Source organism: Dermochelys coriacea, chromosome 5, assembly GCF_009764565.3.
Source record: "Dermochelys coriacea isolate rDerCor1 chromosome 5, rDerCor1.pri.v4, whole genome shotgun sequence".
In the NCBI taxonomy this organism is placed as follows: Eukaryota; Metazoa; Chordata; order Testudines; family Dermochelyidae; genus Dermochelys; species Dermochelys coriacea.
Genome location: NC_050072.1, coordinates 89,384,127 through 89,405,819, shown reverse-complemented (window position 1 = coordinate 89,405,819; position 21,693 = coordinate 89,384,127). Strand labels below are relative to the sequence as shown.

Here is a 21,693-nt window from a genome sequence, read left to right as displayed (position 1 = left end):
GAAACAATGGGTTTATCATACACACTGTAAGGAGAGTGATCACATCACCCTGGTGATGGCTTATCTTAAGTGATCACTCTCCTTACAGTGTGTATGATAAACCCATTGTTTCATGTTCTCTGTGTGTATGTATATAAATCTCTCCTCTGTTTTTTCCACCAAATGCCTCCGATGAAGTGAGCTGTAGCTCACGAAAGCTTATGCTCTAATAAATTTGTTAGTCTCTAAGGTGCCACAAGTACTCCTTTTCTTTTAGTCAAATGATGTCATCGCAAGAGACTGACAGCTGAGCAATTGAGGGAAAGGGATTTTTTGTGTGTTTTGTAAGAACCCATTTTGCCGTGCATTATTCCTGTGGCAGTCACTCTAAAAAAGAAGCAACTGGATAGCATTATTCCACTGAAAAACTTCCATTTTAGTAAAGGCTATTGCACATTTGTGGTAGGGGTTAGACGGATACACTTTGAAACAATCCGTCTTATAAGGAGGAGGAATTGGACCTGCTCTCAAAGTGTATTAGTAATAAATGAATATATTTTAAGTGTATTTGTTCTCTGTGTATATTTGTGGTTTCATAGTAGTCAAAAACCCAAAAATGTATTAAACAATTTCAACGGAAAACCACAACATTAAATTGCTGTAAAATATCGTATAATAGCGTATTTAGTAAAATACACAGGAGATTATTTCAATGAGCATTTCGTTAAAATGATATTAAATTCCTTTTCCAGGCAGTTGTCTGCATTAGGGAACCACAATTTAGGATCCATACACATTTATTCTCTCCTCACTGAATTAGGGGGTCACATAGATAATAGGTCTCATAAGCAGTAGTTGAGGTTTCACATATGAACTCCCTACATGATAATGGTGCTGTAAAATAAATCTTGTAAGCTTGTAAATAAAAATAAATTGGGTACACTATGGTTTTCTTCTGCAAAACATTTTTCCTTCTTTTCTCAAATGTGTAAGAAGCCTTCAACTAGCAGGCTCTTCATTTTGAGTCTTCATCATCTGTATCCTTTTTTCCAACCTCTCCTTCCATTCAGTTCTGAGTCTAAGACAGGAAACATAAACACTGGTATCACCAAAAAGACTCCAGTCTTGCACATCTCCGGGCTTTGAGATAATCCACCAAACTCATCTTTCTAACGTTTTCCACCACTGCTACCATTGGTGCTGCTCCGCCAGCAGTAGCAACAGTGGGAGATCTACCAAACCCTGCTCATCTGGAGTGTCTTTGAGCATAATGCCCCTGAGAATAATGTTAACATGATGAGGAAACCTATCCTGAGCTTTGGGGCTCAGTCATCTCTAGTTTTCATCTCTCCTGGCCTGACAAAACTACTTTGTGATGTCATCCCTTGTTTCTCAAGATTGGCTGCTGCCACCTGCTGGACAACCTCTTACAGTAGTTTCTTGGTTTACTTTGGCACTACTAGATTGAAAGCAAAGGAGAGACTGTGTACGGTTAAATCTACAAGATTCTTGCCAGGAACAATATTTCTTACTTGTTGACCAGATAAGTTAGGCGAGAGGTGTGAGTTCATTTCTAGTGCAGTAGTACCTAGAGGCCCCAATAAGGATCAAGGCACTGTACTAGGCACTGCACAGATTCATAGTAAGACAGTTCCTGGCCCAAAGAGCGAATAGACAAGACAGACAAAAGATGGGAGAAATTTTACAGGTGGGGAGCTGAGGATGGAAAAATTAAGGGACTTGCCTAAGGTTACAGTGTAAATCTAAGGCAGAGCCAGGAACTGAACTTAGCTGAGCTCTCATATGTCCTAGACCAGGGCACTAACTGCAACACCATCCATCCTTCCTTCCTCTTCTGTTGGATTTTAAACTTTAAAAAAAAAAAAAAAAGGGAAAGGGTGGGTGAATTTTGAACGCTTCCTTTATTTGGAACCAGCTTGTGTGAAAAGGTGCATCTTCACTAGGGGAAAAAAAAAAAAAAGGCGTGTTCTTACTTCGGGGTAACCAGCACAAGGTAAGATCCTCTGAAGACAAGGCAGTTTATAGTTTTCACAGGTTAGCAGGCTGAGGTAAAGACTAGAGAGGAGTTTAGGGTTTGCCTTGGCCTGCTGACACATGTTGAAACTACAGCTGCCTTGTTTTAATTAGGGATTGACCTTGTATTAGTTACATTAGCTACTCTGAGTTAAGAACTCACATTTTTTCCTAGAGAACACAATGCTAGACGGGCTAAATGATCTAAGGCCAGATTCTCTACTGTGGTTGAACTGAGGCTCCACACAGCACCAGACAGTGAGGGATAAAGGTAGCATTAGTGGCTTGAGCAGGGCCCAAGAATAAACTACCCTCTCTCGTCTTTATGAGATGGCCATTGAGGTCATGGTTGAGGCACACAGGGCAAGGGGCAGCGCATGAAGCTTTGTTGTTGTATATTATACAGAGAACCCATATTTCCTGGGCTGTCCTGGCATCTATTGCATGCACTAAATGTATTTATTTTTTTTTTTTTAAAGGATTACAATACCAACGCACAGAAGCAAGCACCCCTTCCCTCACCCCACGCAACTTACTTTGGCAGAGCACTTCTCTGTTGACGTTCTTTTTCAATTTGGAGATGCTTAGTTTGTTTTTCAATTGTCTTTTCCCAGAAATCTGTTAATTCCTCAGTTTCACATCCAAACACTTCAAAGCGCACATATTGACTATTCATTTTCTGTAAAGGAGAAAACTCAAATGACCAGTTACCAGTCCTCTTCTATTTTGCTGCCTGGAATATGGTGCTACTGCAGCATGCTTTAGATCTTTACAACATTGAATTCACATGCAGTCTTTTTACCATGGAAGCAAAAGAAGAACTTAATGGGAATGAATCATGCTTCTACTTCATCATTCAGAAAGCTGGCACTTGAGGTATATGCTGTACTACAGTAATTATGATTCCTTTGGTAAAATATCTTTCACCTCCATATAATTGTGGTTGTGACCTTTTAGCGCACAATTCGGGATAAAGTTACTGCACTCACTTTAGCATAATGATGAAGACTTTTTGTGTGTGCAGTGCTCATAAGTTAAAGAGATATATGTAAAAGTAACTGACATTTGTAAGATTTTTCCAAGGTTTCTCTGAAAGTAAATTGTCAACAGGCTAATTACCAGTTCATGTTAACACCTGCGATAAAGAGTAAACCCATTTCTGGCAAGTATGTTCTCATAGTATCTTTACACTTCCACAAGATGTAGGCAAGCACGTCTCTATTTGACTATTTAATTATTTATACAAAGATTATAGAAACGTCCCCCAAAGTTCCACAGGCCAAAGACTTTACCGTGAAATTAATAGCACTCTTAATAGCTTAGTCTTTCATTCCACTTTATTTCCACTGATTGTAGTTGATATTGAGACATTTTGTAGTGTTGTAACAAAGGGTGTTAATGACTTGCACATTTGGGGTTAACAGGGTGAAACTCTCCAGAGGAAGAGTTAAGGGTGCCAGGCAATAACCATACTCAATCGTTAAGGGTATTGTGTGGGTTAAAGCACTTTCAGTGTAGTTATTATTCCTTTTAGAGCTTCCTTTTATATTGCAAAGCAAGTACACAAAAGGAGGGTTAAGGGTTCACCTTTCTGGCCAGGGATGTTCTTGGTAAGAGTTTTGGGCTAGTTGTGTTTCTGTTCTTGAGGGCTAAGTGTTAAGCATGAGTTTTGCAGTGAGATTGAAGGGAGGTAGCTGCTTCTGGGGCTGGAGCAAAGCGGTGCCTCAGCTAGGGTTTATGCAAAAGACAGTTGCCTTTGTGCAGTGTGTTGCCATCTTAGTTCAAGGAAACAGGATGGTGTGTACATTTTGTAAGGAAACAAATTCCCTAGAAAATACTGACTCCACAATTTCTGCTACAAATGGGAAACTGATCTGTCGGAGTCAAAATCTGCTACTGCTTGGCAAAGGGGAACAATAACAACTGAGGTGAGTGAAAACCTTCCCCCAGCCTGATGGAATGAATCGAGGTAGCCCTTCAGGGGTAGCCTCATGAAGTGTTCCTCGTTGTAGGCCTGATCCTGCAATTGTCTGCGTGAGGGCGTACCTCTGTGCCTATCCAAAGTGCCATTAACATAAGTGGGCATAAGTGCAGGCCCAGGCATGTGATTAAGTGCAATCATCAATGGGAGCACTGGGGTCTGAATCAACAAAATAAAACAGATATAACTTGGCAACATCTGGGCCCTGAATATGGAAGGTATTGGATCACGTACCCAGGCTTAAGGTTACATACAGAAATAAGTGCCTTCCTGGATAGGCCCCGTAGAATAAGACAATGCCATTTTTGCATAGTCTTTACTGTTTTGTTAACATAATTATGCTCTAAATCACAACATATATTAGGGGGTTACATGCTTTGTTGCTTCTGCTGGCCATGCTCCTGGCATCCCTTCATGCTCCCAACGTGTTCCCCGTGTTCCCTCCTCCCGTCCCCATCTACTTCAGGGACTTGCTGCAATTCCCCCCAACTCCTCCCTGCTAGGGTCTCTGTGTGCCCCCCAATCTCTTTCCTCCCATACCAGAGTCCCCCATTCTTTTCCCTATTGCAGTGTCCCCCACTAGGGTCCCCCAGTTTCCTCCACTAATGGTTCTGTGTACCCCTGCACAGTAAAGTCCCCCATTCTCCATGCCATACCAGCGGATCTGTTCCTCTCCATTCCCTTCTCCCCCAACACCAGGGTCCTTCATTTTCACAGCATGTCAGGGATTCTGATCCCGTCCAATCTCCCTTATGCCCACACCAGGGTCCCCCATTCTCTAGTCTACACCATGTCAAGGGTGCTATGTTTCTCTCCTCCCCCACTGCCCCCATCAAGGTCCCACATTTTCCTCACCATACCTAGAGCTCTGTTTTCCTCTATTGCTCTCTCCCCATTTCTGCTATGATCCTCCATTCTCTGCAACATGCCAGTGAAGCCCTGTGTTTCTTCTTCCCTCACCCCAGACTGCCTTTCTTTCTCCCAGATTGGAAGGAAGGGGGTGGATGGCTGGTGCCATCTTTCTTCCCACTTGGGGCAGGCTAAGAAGGCAGGACATTAGGAAGGAAGATGGAATGAATGAAGCCTTCTCTCTCTTCTCCCTCTGGCTGCCCCTGCAAGCTAAGAATCTACCTCATCGCTCCCCAGCAGGTCTACACTGAAAAGTTACATTGGCATAGCTATGTCTCTCAGAGGTGTGAAAAATCCACACTCTGAACAGCGTGTCTAAGCCAACTTAACCCTCAATGTAGACAGTGCTAGGTTGATGGAAGAATTCTGTCGACCTAGCTACTGCCTCTCAGGGAGGTGGATTACCTACAGCAATGGGAAAGCCCCTCCCGTCATTGTATGGAGCGTCTACACAGAGGTGCTACAGTACAGTGGCAAAGCTGCAGTAGTGTTGTAAGTGTAGACATAACCTCAGTGTGTCAACATATTAAACTCTCCTGAGATATGAACAGGGGAAATGTTATGCTACAAGGGGTTAATGAGTGCCATCGTGAGATGACAGGAGCTCTATGTGTCCCCCTTTTCCCTCTTTTGGCATTCTGATTGCCCTCCAAATCAAGAGGGTTCTGGCCACTGATGTCTAGAACATTTCCTGAAATTTTGGAATAGATCAGATGTGGCATTCAAAAGTTATGGCACAAAAGACAAATTCCATCAAGTTGAGGGCAGGGCCTCGCAAGCTTGGCCAACTATTACAAGTGGTACATTCATGTGCTTATAGAGACTAGGAGGGTTCTTTTAGTGGTATTCCTGCAGCATTGTGGGGTTGGCATTGGCTCTGCCAGTAGGATAAGTCTGTACAGCAGCTGGGAGGGTAGACAGATATGTATTAGCTCTGCTTGAGCTAATGTACTAAAAATAATAGTATGAGTGTGGCCATGGTGGCATATGCAGCAGCATGGGTTACCTGCAGGAGCACAAACCCACCTGACCTCCTGAATACTGTTGCTGTGGCCACGTTGCTATTTTTCTCATGCTTTTCTTTTGCTCAGGCATGTTGTGGAGGGTACCAATATAAAACACCAGTTTGCCAGTATAGTTTGCATCCATGCTAGCAGCATTTTGCTGCCTAGTATAGTATACTGGTATTCCTATACTAGTAAAGCACTCCTAATGTAGACATAGCCTGAGACCAGGTCTACATTACAAAGTCTTGCCAGTATAGCTATATTGGTCAGGAGTGTGGAAAAATCTGCATCCCTGACTGACATATCTATGCCAGCAAAAAAACCCAACCAACCAACCTCTGTGTGAACACAACTATATTGGCAAAAGAGCACTTCTTCCATTATAGCTTATGTCATCTGGGAAGGTGGTTTAACTATACCTTCAAAAGATTTCCTTATGACGGTATATAAGCTGCATCTCCACTGGAGGCTCTGCTGGTATAGCTGTCCCAATACGGCCATGTGTACACTACCAGATATGCTGGCAAAACTTAGTTGCTCAGGGTGTGAAAAACACACATCCCTGAGCGACATATATTTTGCCGGCATACGTGATAGTATGCGTTGCGCTATGTCGGAGAGAGAGCTTCTCCCACCTACATAGCTACCACCACTCATTGTGGGTGGTTTTATTATGTTGACGGGACAGCTCTCTCCCGTCAGCAAAGATCAGCTACACGTGCGATCTTACAGTGGCGCAGCTGCATCGTTACAGCTGTGCTGCTTTAAGCTCACTAGTGTAGACATGGCCTATAGCTGTATCAGCAAAATCTTTCTAGTATAGACATAGCCTGAGACAAAGAGAGAATGAGAAACTCTACTGACCAATAATAGCATGGGGGAATGAGACAGCAGGTTATTCATTCTGAAGTTGAGTTATTGTTGAACTTGTACTAGAGACCGTAAAATGGCTACAGTAGGCCACTGTATTGAAGGGATAGAGTTCTATTGGTCTTTCCATTAATCAGTACAGCATTTACCTTTATTTTTCTCAGAAATGGGGAAGGTTAAAGATTATACAGGATGCAAAATTGCAAAAGCCCATGAGTTATTTAAAAAAATCAAAACAAAGCCATCTTAATTGAATATATTTTGTCTCTTTTATTACATTTCTTTCTGATAGTCATCTTGTACCTTCAAGGCAGTTTACATTCAACATCAGCTTGAGAAATAAATTTGGGGACAAATTTTATAAAATAATAATCTCTCTCTCTCAATGGGACTATTAACGGGTTAATAGCAATGCTTCTGCGCCCCATGTTACAGCTAGAAAATGTCATTATTTCCAAAAATATCCCTTTCTAGTCTTCATTAAGCATGGAACGGGTTTTAGATTATACTTATACATCCTGCTTTCCAAATGATGTGGTTTTGCATGAAAATGTCATTACAACCATCTTCCACAACATTTAATTTTTAACAAGTATGTAGGGTTTTTATGCCTTGTCTGAATTTGTAGCAATTATTTGTAATTTATTTTAATCAGAGCTGCAGAGAGCTAGTAAAATAGTCCTTATAGGCTTGCTTGGAAAAGCTTGAAGAAATTGCTGCCATTCACCTGCCAGGCATGGTATGAAAAGCAAAGCTGGGAGCTTGTAATTTTATGTAATTTTAGCTTGTAATGTTTATATAATCTATTTAGAGATTCAGTTGTTTTATGAGAAAATGTGACACATACTACAAAGAGACTAGGAGCTCAGAACAAAAATAGCCTCTTTGAAGGGATTCAGAGTAGCAGCCGTGTTAGTCTGTATTCGCAAAAAGAAAAGGAGTACTTGTGGCACCTTAGAGACTAACAAATTTATTAGAGCATAAGCTTTCGTGAGCTACAGCTCACTTCATCGGATGCATTTTCCGATGCATCCGATGAAGTGAGCTGTAGCTCACGAAAGCTTATGCTCTAATAAATTTGTTAGTCTCTAAGGTGCCACAAGTACTCATTTTCTTTTTTTGAAGGGATTGTTTTCTTTTCTTTTTGAGATTTTGCTGTGACTTTGTGTTCTTCTTGAGTTTCTGAGTTTGAAAACCCCCTTATTTGCCAACCCATTTCCCCTGAATTATTGGGACTGTTCATTTTAAGTCTGATTTTCAGAAAGACTTCACTATGGTAGTCGCTTTTCTGAAGGTGACATGTTGAGTAAGGTTTCAGAGTAGCAGCCGTGTTAGTCTGTATTCGCAAAAAGAAAAGGAGTACTTGTGGCACCTTAGAGACTAACAAATTTATTAGAGCATAAGCTACAGCTCACTTCAGTAAATCTGATAGATATATGTGGGCTGACATTTGTATTTGGGATTAATTGCAGGTACAATTGTATGCTGCAAGAAAATTATGGGTTCCATTATTTCTTGATTAAAAGTTATGCCCACAAACGTTTTGGTTGCTTTTGAAAATCTCCTTATTTCTTTTTCTGTTTCATGTGTCAATGAAAAAAATTACTTCTTTCTAGTTTTCTCTAAGCACAGCAGAATGTTACAAATGTAGGAGTATATCTCAGCATTTACCAATCTCAATCAGACTAATCGTCCTTCTAGTCCAGTATTCTGTTTCTGAGAATGACCAGTATCAGGTTCTTAAAAAAAGGGAAAAAGAAAAAGAGCCCGTAAGCAAGCAATTAGGAGTATTTTTCCATAGGGGACATTATTTCCTAACTTCCTCAGTCAGATGTGGGCTTATAGCCTGAAGCATAAGGGTTTATAGTTCTTTCTTATTCTTATAAATTCTTGATTAATATAGCCATGAATGTTCTTATTGTCCATTCATTATTTGAATCCTGCTGAGCTATTGGTCTTAATTATACCTTGTGGCAATGGGTTCCAAAGGCTAAATGTAACTCACAGAAAAAAAGTTTTTCCTTTTATCTGTTATAACTATCCTGTCTTTCAAGTTTTATTGACTGTCTTCTTGCTCCTGATATAAATAGTGATTTTTGTTTGTTCTTAACCATTAAAAGAACCAAAGTATATGTTGAAATAACACCTTGTAAGCTATCAAAAGAAGGGGTTCTGCATTAGTCTTCACTGTTAAGTCACCTGATATTCTGTGCAGAAATACTGGGAAGAATTTTAGAACAGTCTGGAGTCTGAAGTGCTATTAATGTGCTGTATGCTACATTTGGATCATGACACTTTTCTGTGTGTATGAGTCATTCTGAGGTGGGTTCACTTGCTCAGGTAAAATAAGATCTAGCCTATCCTGTCACTCGTATCAAGCTTTTTATTGTATGTTCAAATGTGGATTAATTTGCGGTTAGGCTTTTTCCCCCATTCTTGTAGCTGGACAAACCTAGAATCTGGCTCAGGGCTGCTTGGGCATTGCAGCTCTGCAGCACCACCTATGCAGGACACAGTCTGGCCCTATAAAAGGGTTATTCACTGCCCTTCTTAACACCAGAGCTTTGAAAATTTAGCACATGAATATTCAGTAGTTTTTGAAAACTGAATCTTCCTATCTGTTTCAAATTCCAGTGCTTTTACTGTTTGCCTCAATTAACACACATGCTTATAGGATTCCTGCCCCAAACCTTCCAAAATGATTGACCTCTTGTTTTCTTGGTCCTTCACATGCTCATGTATCTGAATTCAGCTGCACAATGGGATACCCTGGCTACTCCACCTGCTAATCTCTGGCCAGTAACAGAATGCTGCCCCTGTGCCAGGGGCTTCTGCAAGGAGTGGATCTGCATCTGCCTGAGAAGCCCTCTATAGGTATGTCTACACAGCAAAGAAAAACTTGCAGCTGGTTCGTGCCAGCCGACTCTGGCTCACAGGGCTGGTCTGCAGGGCTGTTTCATTGCTGTGTAGTAGACTTCTGGGCTTGGGCTGGAGCCTGAGCTCTGGGGCCCTCCCACTCTGCATGGTCCTAGAGCAAGGTCAGGCAAACTTTTTGGCCTGAGGACCACATCCGGTTTCCAAAATTGTATGGAGGGCCGGTTAGGGGAGGCTGTGTCTCCCCAAACAGCCAGGTGTGGCCTGGCCCCCACTTCCTATCTGACCCCCCCACTTCTCACCCCCTGACAGCTCCCCCGGGACTCCTACCCCATCCACCTCTCCCTGCTCCCTGTCCCCTGACCGCGCCCAAATCCCCCACCCCTGACTGCCCCGCAGGACGCCTGCCCCATCCAACCTCCCTGTTTCCTGCCCTCTGACCCCTGACCCCTAGCCACACCCCCGTGCCCTACCCACCACCCCCAACTCCCCTGCCCTCTATCCAACCGCCCCTGCTCCCTTACTGCGCTGCCTGGAGCACCGGTGGCTGGCGGCGCTACAGCCGTGCTGCCCAGAGCACCAGGTCAGGCTGCGTCTCTGCTACTGTGCTTCCTGGCCGTCCAGAGCGTTGCTCCGGCACGGCATGCTGAGTTTGCATGGGAGGGGGGAACATCAGGGGAGGGGCCAGGGACTAGCCTCCCGGGCCAGGAGCTCAGGGGCCAGGCAGGAGGGTCCTGCAGGCCGGATGTGGCCCACGGGCCGTAGTTTGCCCACTTCTGTCCTAGAGCCTGGCCCCAGGCTGAGCCCAGGAGTCTACAAGCAATTGAACAGCCCTGTAGCCCAAGCTGTGCAAGCCTGAGTTGCCTAGCATGGGCTGGGCATGAGTGTCTAGTTGCTATGTCAATTCTATTCACTCAGCAGGGGGACCTTAACCCTGCCCTCTTTTCCCTTTATGCCAGCAAAGACAAATTGGGCCCGTCTTCCATACAAATTCTATTTCCATTTTAAAAAATCTTGTTTAACACAGTAAACATAAAAGAGCTTCTCAGATAAAGGAGAGGGGAGAGGTGAGAATAGGGGAGAAGAACTGGGGAGAAGTGAGATGCTAACTTTGAACAGGGGAGAAGTGAGATGCTGACTTGGAAGTGGACACTGAACACAGCTTGAACTCAGGATCTCTGCATGTAATGAAATGTGTACAGTAACACAGTAATGTTTTGTTAAAGTATGTAAAGAGCTCGAAGTAGCCCTCTTGTAAATCTCAGGAGTTAGGACTGACCTGAGCTGGCCTGCCATAACTGCAATTGTTCTGACTGAAAGAGATTTAATTTTAAGCCTCTGGTGACAATCCTTCCAAAGGACAATGAGAAACTCACTCACAGGCAATCATTTTTGACATAGCCCTGGCTGAAAACAAGCTGGACCAAAACAGACTGCTCCCAAATGAAAGAAATAGCTGGAATGACTTTAGAAGGGGTTTTTCCTACACAAGATTAATATGATTGCTTATTTTTAGATTCAATCATATTAGAGTGCATTGATTATTTTTAAATTTAATTTGCAAAGGTATACCTCCCAGGGTAGGAAAACTATGTTACTGACAGTGCTATTTGGAAACACTAGTAATGTTATTGGGACTAACAAGTGGAATACAAGAGGAGTTAAATAGTGACACCTTGACTTTTCTGTAAGTGGAAGATCAATAGCTAGAGGCTGGAACTCACTGATTCTATGAAACACAATTACCATTAGCAGAAAAATACCTTTCCATATAAGGAATTGGAACTCAAGTTCCTTTATTAGAAAAGAGTAGATAAAAAGGGGCTTCGCTAGCATAGATAGAAAGTTGATATCCAGGGATACAACTCAACATTTTACAAGATTTTTAAATCCGTCATGTTTTAGTATAAGTATACTCACCTGCAGGGGTCACAAAGACATTTTTTCTCCATGTATAAATCACAGTACAGTTGTCTAGGGCAGTGGTTCTCAAACTTTTTTTTCCGTGGACCACTTGAAAATTGCTAAGGGTCTCGGCGGACCACTTAATGGTCTTTCCAAATGATGTTTGTACCGTTAGCTAACTATTGTAAAGCGCTTTGGATAAAAGTGCTATACAAAAAAACCTTAAAAATAATTAACTTTTTTTGTTCTACAAATGAAAGCACACAACTCATATTTTAATATCCATAGTCTTAATCTTTCTAATGAGATAGATGTGCCCTCTCTCCCCGGCCGTGGCAGCTCCCAAGCTGGGGCTGGGAAGGAGGGGGTTTCCTGGGCTGTGGCAGCCACTAAGCTGGGCTGGGAAGGAGCAGGGTCTCTCCCCAGCAGCCCTGGAGCTGGGGAAAATCACCTTTTTCTCTGGCCACCACAGTCCTACACGTTCCAAATTCCCCCCACACCCTCTTCTCACCCCCCTGCCCTCTGCCACCTACCCTCTATTCCCCCCCAAGGCCACCACCTCACCTTACATGCACATCTTCTCCAGGGTCCAGCCACCTAATTAGTGGAGCTACGCCTGTGTGGCTCTACTAATTAGGTGGGTGGCCCTTCATTCTCTCGTGTGCGGCCACCCAGGCGTGCACCTTAGGGGGAACTATCTGTGGACCACCTGGAGCTCGCAGACCACTGGTGGTCCATGGACCACAGTTTGAGAACCTCTGATCTAGAGCAATTGGTGGGTCATTGTCTTCCTCTGAGGCATCAGGGATGAAGCACTACTGGGGACAAGAGTGGTCCAGATTCTGCTTTCCCTTATACCAGCATAAACCCCAAGTTGTTTTCTGCCAGAATTGGGAAATGACTAAACCCAAGCAAGACTTAATTTATGTATCTTGCATAGATGGTATTACAAATCCGGTGCTGCTAAGGCCACTGGACCCTGCAATACCTCATGCTCTTCTTGCTAACTTCAGGTGAATGTCTTCTCCGTAGCAAGGCCTCAACTTCTTGAGTATTGTTACAAGGAAAAGGCCTATTATTTTTCTTTCGTTATTATTTGTATGACCATACAAAACATAGGAGACCTAGTCATGGACTGTGCTAGGTGCTATACAAGCACAGAACCAAAAAGGTGTTAGCTGCCCTCAATCTAAGCATGAGACATGAGACAATAGACGGGGACAGACAGATAGAAAGGGAGTACAAGGAAACAATTAGACACTATTGGTGAGTGAGTTAGGCTGTGGTCTCTGCACACCAGCAGCCTAGCCATTGTCAATTTTTTTGGCAGGTGTCCTGGCAAAAGAGAGTTTAAGGAGGGACTGGAATGTGCATGATCAGGTAGCTCTGCAGATGTTTACGGAGAGCATTTCTCAAGAGTGGGACATGGGAGACAGCACAAAGGAATTTGAAAATGTAACAAGTGGGCAAAGGAGGCTGGTGTCACCCAACTGGAGGTCAGCATTGATAGCTCAATACTGAATGGGAGTATAGGATCCTGGGATGTAGGCAGTCTTTCCTAGTGGTCAGACCAGGAGTCAGATCTAGTGGGCAGAGCAGGCATCCAGATTGGGAAATGGAATTGAGGATCTGGACAAGAGTCAACTGCCGATTACCAAAGCCAGGGGTCATGCCAGAATCAGAGTCAGGAATTGAAGCAGAGAGTCAGAGCCAGAGCTGGAGCCACAGAGTTGGGTGCAGAATGCAGAAAACAGGCAAAAGTAGCTGCAGTGAATTATCTAGTTGCTTAGAAAACTTCCTGTGCCTCCTTCTGGCTTAAATAGCATGGATGGACCAATTGGTGGAGCTGGGCAATTCTCCAATCATGGCTCCTAAGGGTGGTGTCTTGGCTGAGGCTATAGTCCTGCTAGCTCCTCTGCCCTCCAGGTTTCAGCAGATGTCAGTTGGTAGCCAGGATGCGATGGCTGTCTGGAAACTCACAGGCCTGGAACTGAGACCCAGGACATCATAGGGAAATGATAGGTAGGATGGGGACTGACTGTGAAGGGTCCTGAAAGTGGATACAAGCAGCTTATGTTTGTTACAATAGAGACGGTGTAGCCAGTGTGGGGATTTAGAAACAAAAGTGCTCTGGCCAAAGTAATGGGCTAGGAAAATGATCTTTGCAGCAGCATTCTAAATGGGTCTGAGTAGGGCAACATTTCTCTTGTCAAGGTCAGACAGAAGGATGTTGCAATAACTGAGATGTAAAAAAAGGAGAGCTTGGACAAGAGTTTTAGCTCTGTGGATGGATAGGAAAGGCTGTATCTTAGAGAACTGGCAAGATTTAGACATAACCTGGATGTGAGGACCTAGAGAGAGGTCTGAGTTGAAGATGATGCCTAGGTTATGGGCCTGAGTGACAGGCAGGATGGTGGCATTGCCCACTGTGGTCAAGAAAGGGAGAGTGTGTGTGTGTGTGTGTGAGATTAGAAGCTATGTTTTAGTCATGTTTACCTTGAGACAATGGCTAGACATCCATAAGGAGATGTCAGACACAGGCCAGAATTATAGTTTGGACAGAAGGAGAGTGGTCTGAAATACAGAAGCAAATCTGTGAGTCCTCAGAATAGAAATGGTATTGGAATTTTTGCTTGCAGATGAGATTGCCCAAAGAAAAGGTGTAGAAGGAGAAGAGAAAGGAACAGGGACAAGCCCCAGGAGAACCCTCATAGAAAATTGGAGGATAGATGAGGAGGATCCAAAGGACACACTGAAGGAATGATTATGAAGGTGCAAGGAGAAACAGTAGAGGACAGAGTCACAAAAGCCAAGAGAGGACAAAATTTTGAGAAGAAGAGCATGTTCAGTTGTGTCAAAGGCGACTGACTTGTCAAGAAGGATGAAGATGGAATACTTGTTCTGAGTTTTAGATTGGAAGAAGTTGTTAGAGACTTGGATGAGAGTGATTTCAGTTGAATGTCAGGGGCAGGAGCTGGATTGGAGAAGGTCTAGGATGGAATTGGAGGAGAGGAACTTGAGACAGCAATTGTAGACAGGGCATTCAATGATCTTAGCAAGGAAAGGGAGAAGAGAGATGGGGTTCTAGTTGCAGAGGCCAGTAGGATCAAGTTTTTTGTTTGCTTTTTTTTAAGATGGGAGAGACTAGAGCATGCTTGTATTGTGAGTGGGAAGAACTAGAGGAGAGTGAGAAGTTAAGGAAAAGAGCAAGGAAGGAGTTGAGAGTGGGTACGAGGGAGATCTGAAGCTGGGACACGGTCACTGGGGCAAGTGGATTGGTTAGAGGAGGAGAGCAGATGACAAATTTCTGTGCCTGTGATCAGGAAAAGGCAGGAAAGGATTCTACAGGGAAAGGGAAGGTGAGCTAACAGGAGGGGGAACGTTACATTATATTTTGTCAGTTTTCTCTTGGAAGAAGTCAGCAAGTTCCTGTGCAGAGAGAGAAGTGGAGACAGGGGAAGGCTTAAGGAATGAGTCAAAGGTTGTGAAAAGGCAGCTGGGATTGTGGGTGAAAGATTCAATTAAATTTGAGAACTAGAGTTCTGAACTGAAAGAGCAGAGAATGAATTTGTAACAGAGGAAGTTGGCCTGATCATAGGATTTCCAACACAGATGCTCTGCAACACTAGAGCAGGAGCAAAGGAAGTGGACGGATGTTGGGAGTGAGCCAGGGCTGGGAGTTGGCAGGATTGACCTTGAGATGGGAGAGAGGGACAAAAGAATCAAGGGTGGTGCAGAGTGATTAATGGAAGTGTCAGCAACCATGATGAAGAAAGGGAAGAGAGGATAGGGAGAAGAGGGCTGAAAGCAGACAGGAAATCATTAGCACAGAGGCCCTGGAAATCACAGAAAGGCCAAGAGCCTGGGCATGATGGAGGGGGCTGATGGCAATGTTGAAGGAGATGGTCGGAAAGGGAGAACTCTGCAACAAAGAGATCAGAGACAATTTAAATAATATAATGATATAAATAATAGAAGAAAAATAAAAAACCAATGGTTCTGATAAGATCTCTGAGAGTTCATGTCTCAGACACTGAGAGAATGCTATACAAAGAAAGAGATCCTGTTGGAATTTATTGTAATGATATATTTAAGTTTTGTGGTTCCTTGCAGACCAGTACAGAGTGTACTAAAAGTATTTATAGTCATCACCAGTACTGCACACTATCTGCTTTTTTCTCATTGCTGTAAAAAATCTTTCTATATTGGTCATATCCAGATTGCTACTGCCAATTCATTCTACCTGGGGTTTCTAGGTATTATTCATCTCCTGCTATAAAATTCCAATTGTGTATTCATATTCCCTTACATGTAGTTTGCTTAGCAAGTACACTTCATAATATAGATATGCTGGATAAATACAGAAATTGCACAGCAGAGAAATCTGGGAAATATATATATAATGTCATTGTTGACATTTGACTGAAATACTAGGAATGCTGTTTAGAGGTAGACAGTAAGACTGGTAATTAGGATGTGTCCCCCCCCCATTTTTATTATTGGCTCTGCCACTGACTTCCTCATTTGCAAAATAGGGGTGGCAATTCTTATCTCAGATGCGTGTTTGAGGATTCATTTTAGATCCCATCGATACGCAAAGAATTATTGTATTACGAGATCTGAAATACCAGTTTCCATTATAGTTTTAAATCTCAGTTTGGTTTTCAGATCCTGGACAAAAATCTGTATGTGGGAAGAAAAGTAGTTGCAAGGATAAAGCAGAAAATGTTCCCTATTTAAAGGGGGGGGGGCGCGGAAGTTGTATAGTAAATATTACCAGACATTGTTCCTTTAAAATTTGTGATGGAAAAGCTGCAACAATTTTGTGGGTTTAAGGAAATGTACCAATGTTTGCAGACATATCAAGAGTTTTATCTGTAAATTCTGGGGTGCATAGTAATTGGAGCTTGTTGGAAATTTTCCATGGGAATATTTTTATGTTGCAAAATGATGATTTGTTGAAACAGAGTAATTTCAGGGGAATGTGTTGATTTTTGACAACATTTTCCCTTTTAAAAAATGTTTTGAAACAAAGCACTTCAAAGAGGTCTGCTCTTTCAACATTTTCAGAACAGAACGTTGATTTTTCATTTTGAAATGACTTCTCGTTTTGAAATTTATTATATTTTATATATTTTAATAATAATTAATAATAAACAGATCACAATTGAAACAAAACATTTCAAATTTTTCAATATTCAGTGAATTGAGTCCAAACAAATTTTTTTTGGAATATGTCAGCTCACAAACAATTATGACTTTTTGTCCTGAATTGGGATGAAACAAAATCTTGAAATCTCAAATTTTTTTGTGGTATGAAAAATCCATTTTCCAGCCAGCTCTATCAGTCATTACATTGTGGGGCCAAAATATAAGAACACAGGGAGTTGGTCTGATTTTTGGGAAGCTTCATGAGAAAGGAAAGAGTGGCTAGTTATAGAGTTTTGGCTAGCTGCATGCTGGGGAGCTGCAAAGTATGGTCAGGATTTGTCCATCATGAGTCGTATGGCTAGAAGCTATGAGGAATATATTTTCCAAACAGGATGACTTTCAATGAAATAAAATACACCACCTTTAGAATCACTGGTACCTGGACTCTCATCATTACAGGGCAATTGCATTGCACAGCCTATCCCCCAATGGTATTCAGAAAATCAGTAGTATTGGGGTCTTCCTGAAACTACAATACTAGAACTTATTTTAATGGGACTTCGTCTTAGAAACCCAAATGTGTATCTATATTGCAGTGTATCTCTGTAGTTAAAAAGAAGGTGGTTTTTATGTATGTATTTTGGATAAGCACAATTTTTCATTTAGACCCAAGAATCATCGAGTACTTAGATAAGAGTAGCATGGTTCAGCGTAGCACTGTCTACAGACATCAGTGAAAGAACAGAACTCTGGATTGTTTTATTCCCTTGCACACATCTATTTTTCCTTCTACACTTGACAGAATTCGAGGTATGCAGTGTTGTAGCCATGTTGGTCCCAGAATATTAGACAGACAAGGGGACTTGAGCGAAGTAATATTTGAAGCATATGTTCTCTTTCCTATCTGTGGCCAGTGTAAATCCCAAGGGAGTCAAGGAGAGTTTTCTGTGCACAAGAACTTCAGAATAAGAACCATGTTTGAGTATGACTCTGACTCATTTTAATGGGAGCTACTTGCATACATCAAGAGAATAGACACTGAAACATTCATAACAGGTTTCAGAGTAGCAGCCATGTTAATCTGTATTCGCAAAAAAGAAAAGGAGTACTTGTGGCACCTTAGAGACTAACAAATTTATTTGAGCATAAGCTTTCGTGAGCTACAGCTCACTCAAATAAATTTGTTAATCTCTAAGGTGCCACAAGTACTCCTTTTGAAACATTCATGTTAGAAGGAAACATTTGCATACCAGTATCACACAACACTCTAAAGTTTGCCAGTCCTTCCTGTTAATAGCACCACTGTAAGACTTTTGTTTTCTGCAAAATATTGATCACTCTGTCCCATTTGCCAGAATCTGAACATGCTGATTCTTGGCAGACTGCCCTAAAACACAGCACAGACTAGTTTTCCTGAGACATTTTCTCACATAATAGCACTGTGTGAAATAAATCTGGAATAATGCAAGGCTACTGGCAGCTGACTCGTGTAGTATGATATCTGTAATGCTGCTATTATGGTTAATCTCTGGAGAGTGGAGACTACTCCGTCTAAGACAGCAGCATCAATGCTTTTATAATGTCATGTACTGAAGGTTTTTTTCAGTTATCTTTGTCCTCAGTTGGCCTCATTTTCTCTGTCCTCCCCTCCCAAAGGTCAAAAATATTTAGGGCCTGCATGTGGGACCCTTACACTGAGATGAGCACTTTTGAGTGTAGACCCATTGACTTCAATAAGACTACTTATGTGCATGAGCACTTACACAAGAGTAGCACATCAGACCATGTTTGAATTATTACCATTTTCTGAGCTATTCATCACTCTGTCCATCTATTATTGACTTTCTTTTAATTTAAAGCAGGTGTAGTTTGTTTTCTTGATCAAGTATTGTCTGTAGTACATGAGTTTTTCCCCACCTGTCCCATCTGAAACCTGATCCTGTGATTTGCTGAATTTAGGGCTCTTGGTAAATAGCATAAATTATTGTCTATGAAAACTTATGTTAAGATCCTAAATGATGATTGTTGAGTGGGAGGGCTTGATGCTGTGGGATCAAGGAAGACAACAGATCCTGTCTGCAGCTCATGTTCTTCATCAGATGAGAGAATTTTGACACAGCATACCAGACAGGAGAGAGGTCCACACTCAGGTTTGGGTGTCTATTTTTTTTAAAAAAATCTTCCATCTAATGGATAATGATTGAAAGTCTTTGCAGAAGAAGTATGTGTAACCCCAGCTGCCATTTGGCACACCAATCTAGAATATACAGAGACACCCATTGGTGTTTTGTCCAGTGCTGTGCCAAGGGACCTCATCCTAAAATATATTTTCTGTGTCAATACTTCTAATCTTTTCCAGAATGCTGTTAAACTGGGCACCATTCCCTGGCTTGCCTCACACCTTGACCTTTATTTGAATATACTTGTATAAGAATTAAAGTTAGAGAAGGTACTTACCTCTTGCGACATTAAGATGATGAAATGTATTATGAAAAACAAATCCTTACTTACCTTGGAGATGGATTCTTCCTGCAATAAATCCTCTGTGTGACACAAACCAGTGATGAATATTGCAAGTGCAGCCCTGGCTTCTACAGTGCCACAGGGCAGCAATGAAATCCATCCCTCAGTACTTTTTATTTGAAGTGGGGGTAACATAAATCCTTCATCGTATCAAGGCTATTTTGAACAGAACTAGTAGAGAGATAAGATCAGCCTCATTTAATGAACTTTGCAGCCCCCTGCCTGAGATGACCATGAAACACAGGCCCCTTGAGAGCATGCCTCCCTCCCACTCTGGCAGATACCACAGAGAGCATGACTTGGCAAGAGCTAGGAATTATTCTTTAAAATACACCCATTCTAATATTTGTCCTGTGAAGCTTGAAAAATTCCATATGACCATCTTGGCTGTAATGGTGTCTGGGCTGATGCGACAAATTACACTTGGTTTTGCATTAGAGGGTGCCTTGTAGAAGTATGCTGTTCTTTTGAGCTGCTGATCTAAAGATGTGTGCTTGATTATGACATATCACACAGCCTGTTCTCTCAAGACAATAGTCACAGGAGTCTGTTCTGTTAATGTTAGCTGCAAAAAGGTGTTATACTAGCACTAGTTTCATCATTTGGAGTTGTTACAACTCTATTATAGATGATCGCTTGAATTCTTATATTTCAGAGAAAAGATTTCGTACATTTGTTTAATGACAGATGTAGACCCCAATCTCAGTTTTCATTGTATCCATCTATATTGCTAAAATACCATACGTGACACTTAGCTTAAGTGGTATTTATAACGTCACTGATTACTTTAACCTTCCTTTGCTGTCATATTTCAAACTCCAAGCAGATAAAGCCACAGGCATTAGTATTTTTAGGTCTGTGCTTTTGTAGTTCAGATTTTAAAAGGTTTTTACTGTAGCTAGCCTTATAGCCAAACTCCATAAATATAAAAAAGTTGATCAAAACCCTAATTGCTGTAACTTTTTTTATAGAGCACCATTTCAATTTATTACAAATAGATTGATCTGTTAAACATTTAAAGCCGTTTTTAATGTACATTTTTTTTCCCTTTAAAGTACAGGCCCTTTAAAAATAAAACTCATATTATTATGAAGAGCCATAGAGATCAAGTCTGATATATATATATGATATATATACGTGTGTTTTAGTAACTCCCATGAAAATGACCTATAAACAGCAAAGTTACTATAAGCTGTAAGTTCATGATCCTGCAGACATGCATGTACTTAAAGTTAAGCATATGTTCAAGTGCTTGCGGGATCAGGCCTAACTCAGCAAAGACTGATCTGGCAATAGTATTTCTATTTAAAAAATGGTCGGTAACGTCTTTGGAAATCACAAGCAAATATTACACACACATATTCTACCTCTGTGTGTGTGTATTATAATATTATAACCAGATGCAAGATTACTTTGACTGCTTTTTTCTGTTATTGACCTTAATTACATCTACTCAAAAAAACAGGCAGTTGGTTCACCTGAATCCGTTTTAAAATTGCTTGAGTGCTAGTGTACACAAGACACTGCTGGCAGTATCTAAAATGGGTTGGAATGTTTTTTAATTTGTCTGAGGTGTAGACGAAGCCTTACATTTGGTGAAAATTATTTTGGTTGTATCAGTCTTTGTTCACTCCATTAGCAAATCTCCATGAAGCAGTATACCATAAACTGTTAATATGTTGCTCCCCTTCTGTGGCTCAGAAATATACTGTAAACACCTGCTTAGTGCCATTAACATGGACCTCTGTAGAATCCACAAAATGTTTCCTGACTACAAAGAACAAATCTCTGGAGAGGCTAAGGTTTTATTTATCTGTAGCTATCAAATTCTGCCTCGTGTTCAGAGCGCATACTGCCACTTATGAGGGTTGTGGAATTTAAAGGAGAAATGTTTAAGTCGTCTCCCACACTTATGTGAGCAGTCTCGCTGAACAGGACCTTCATTTCAAATCTGGCCATCTTCTGCCATTAAGTTTTAGTGCATGTTTGTAAGAGATTTCAAGGATCCAACATAAAGGGAACCAACAAAAAGAAATAGAGATTGTATGAAAACTAGAGGAGCTTGTCATCAGAGCAAGCTTCTCATATTCTTTTTTCTAAATGCTGAATCAAGTGGAAAAATACCTGAAGGTGTTTCTGGATGTGCAAGTTTTTAAAGACCATCGATTCTGCCACACTGGGAGACCTTCTTCTTCATTCACCAGTTTTTGGAATCTACATGATTTTTCTTCTGCTCCCTTTTGGCTGATACTTTAATAGTCAGAAAGAAGGGTGGCCTGCTCATCAGTATCAGAGCAGCAGTGGCTCTGTGAGTTCTCCCCATACCTCCTGATCTCCAGAATGAAACTGTCAACCAGAGAGGTTCTGAGGGCCAGATTAGGTTAGGCACCTTTCAAGAAAGTGAGGTGTCTAACCTGCTTAGGCACTTTTGTAAATCCCACTAAGTGCCTAAATAGCATT

The 21,693-nt window shown here is 41.7% G+C and overlaps 1 protein-coding gene across 1 annotated transcript; it reads right to left on the bottom strand.

The window, feature by feature from the left end:
* Positions 1-787: 787 nt before the first annotated feature.
* LOC119855977 (protein FAM240B-like) lies at positions 788-19,423 on the bottom strand. The gene is made up of 3 exons (XM_038402986.2): positions 19,222-19,423; positions 2,550-2,692; positions 788-1,057 (listed from the first exon to the last, which is right to left on the bottom strand). The coding sequence occupies exons 1-3, from the start codon at positions 19,366-19,368 to the stop codon at positions 979-981; spliced, it is 369 nt and encodes a 122-aa protein (XP_038258914.2). The 5' UTR covers positions 19,369-19,423; the 3' UTR covers positions 788-978.
* Between the last annotated feature and the right edge of the window lie 2,270 nt (positions 19,424-21,693).

Coding starts and splice junctions, on each gene's coding strand:
- LOC119855977 (XM_038402986.2), bottom strand. CDS start 19,368: ATGTTACCCCCACTTCAAATAAAAAGTACTGAGGGATGGATTTCATTG. Junction 2,693..19,221: donor AGGAAGAATCCATCTCCAAG/GTAAGTAAGGAT, acceptor TCTCCTTTACAG/AAAATGAATAGTCAATATGT. Junction 1,058..2,549: donor CAGAGAAGTGCTCTGCCAAA/GTAAGTTGCGTG, acceptor TTCCTGTCTTAG/ACTCAGAACTGAATGGAAGG.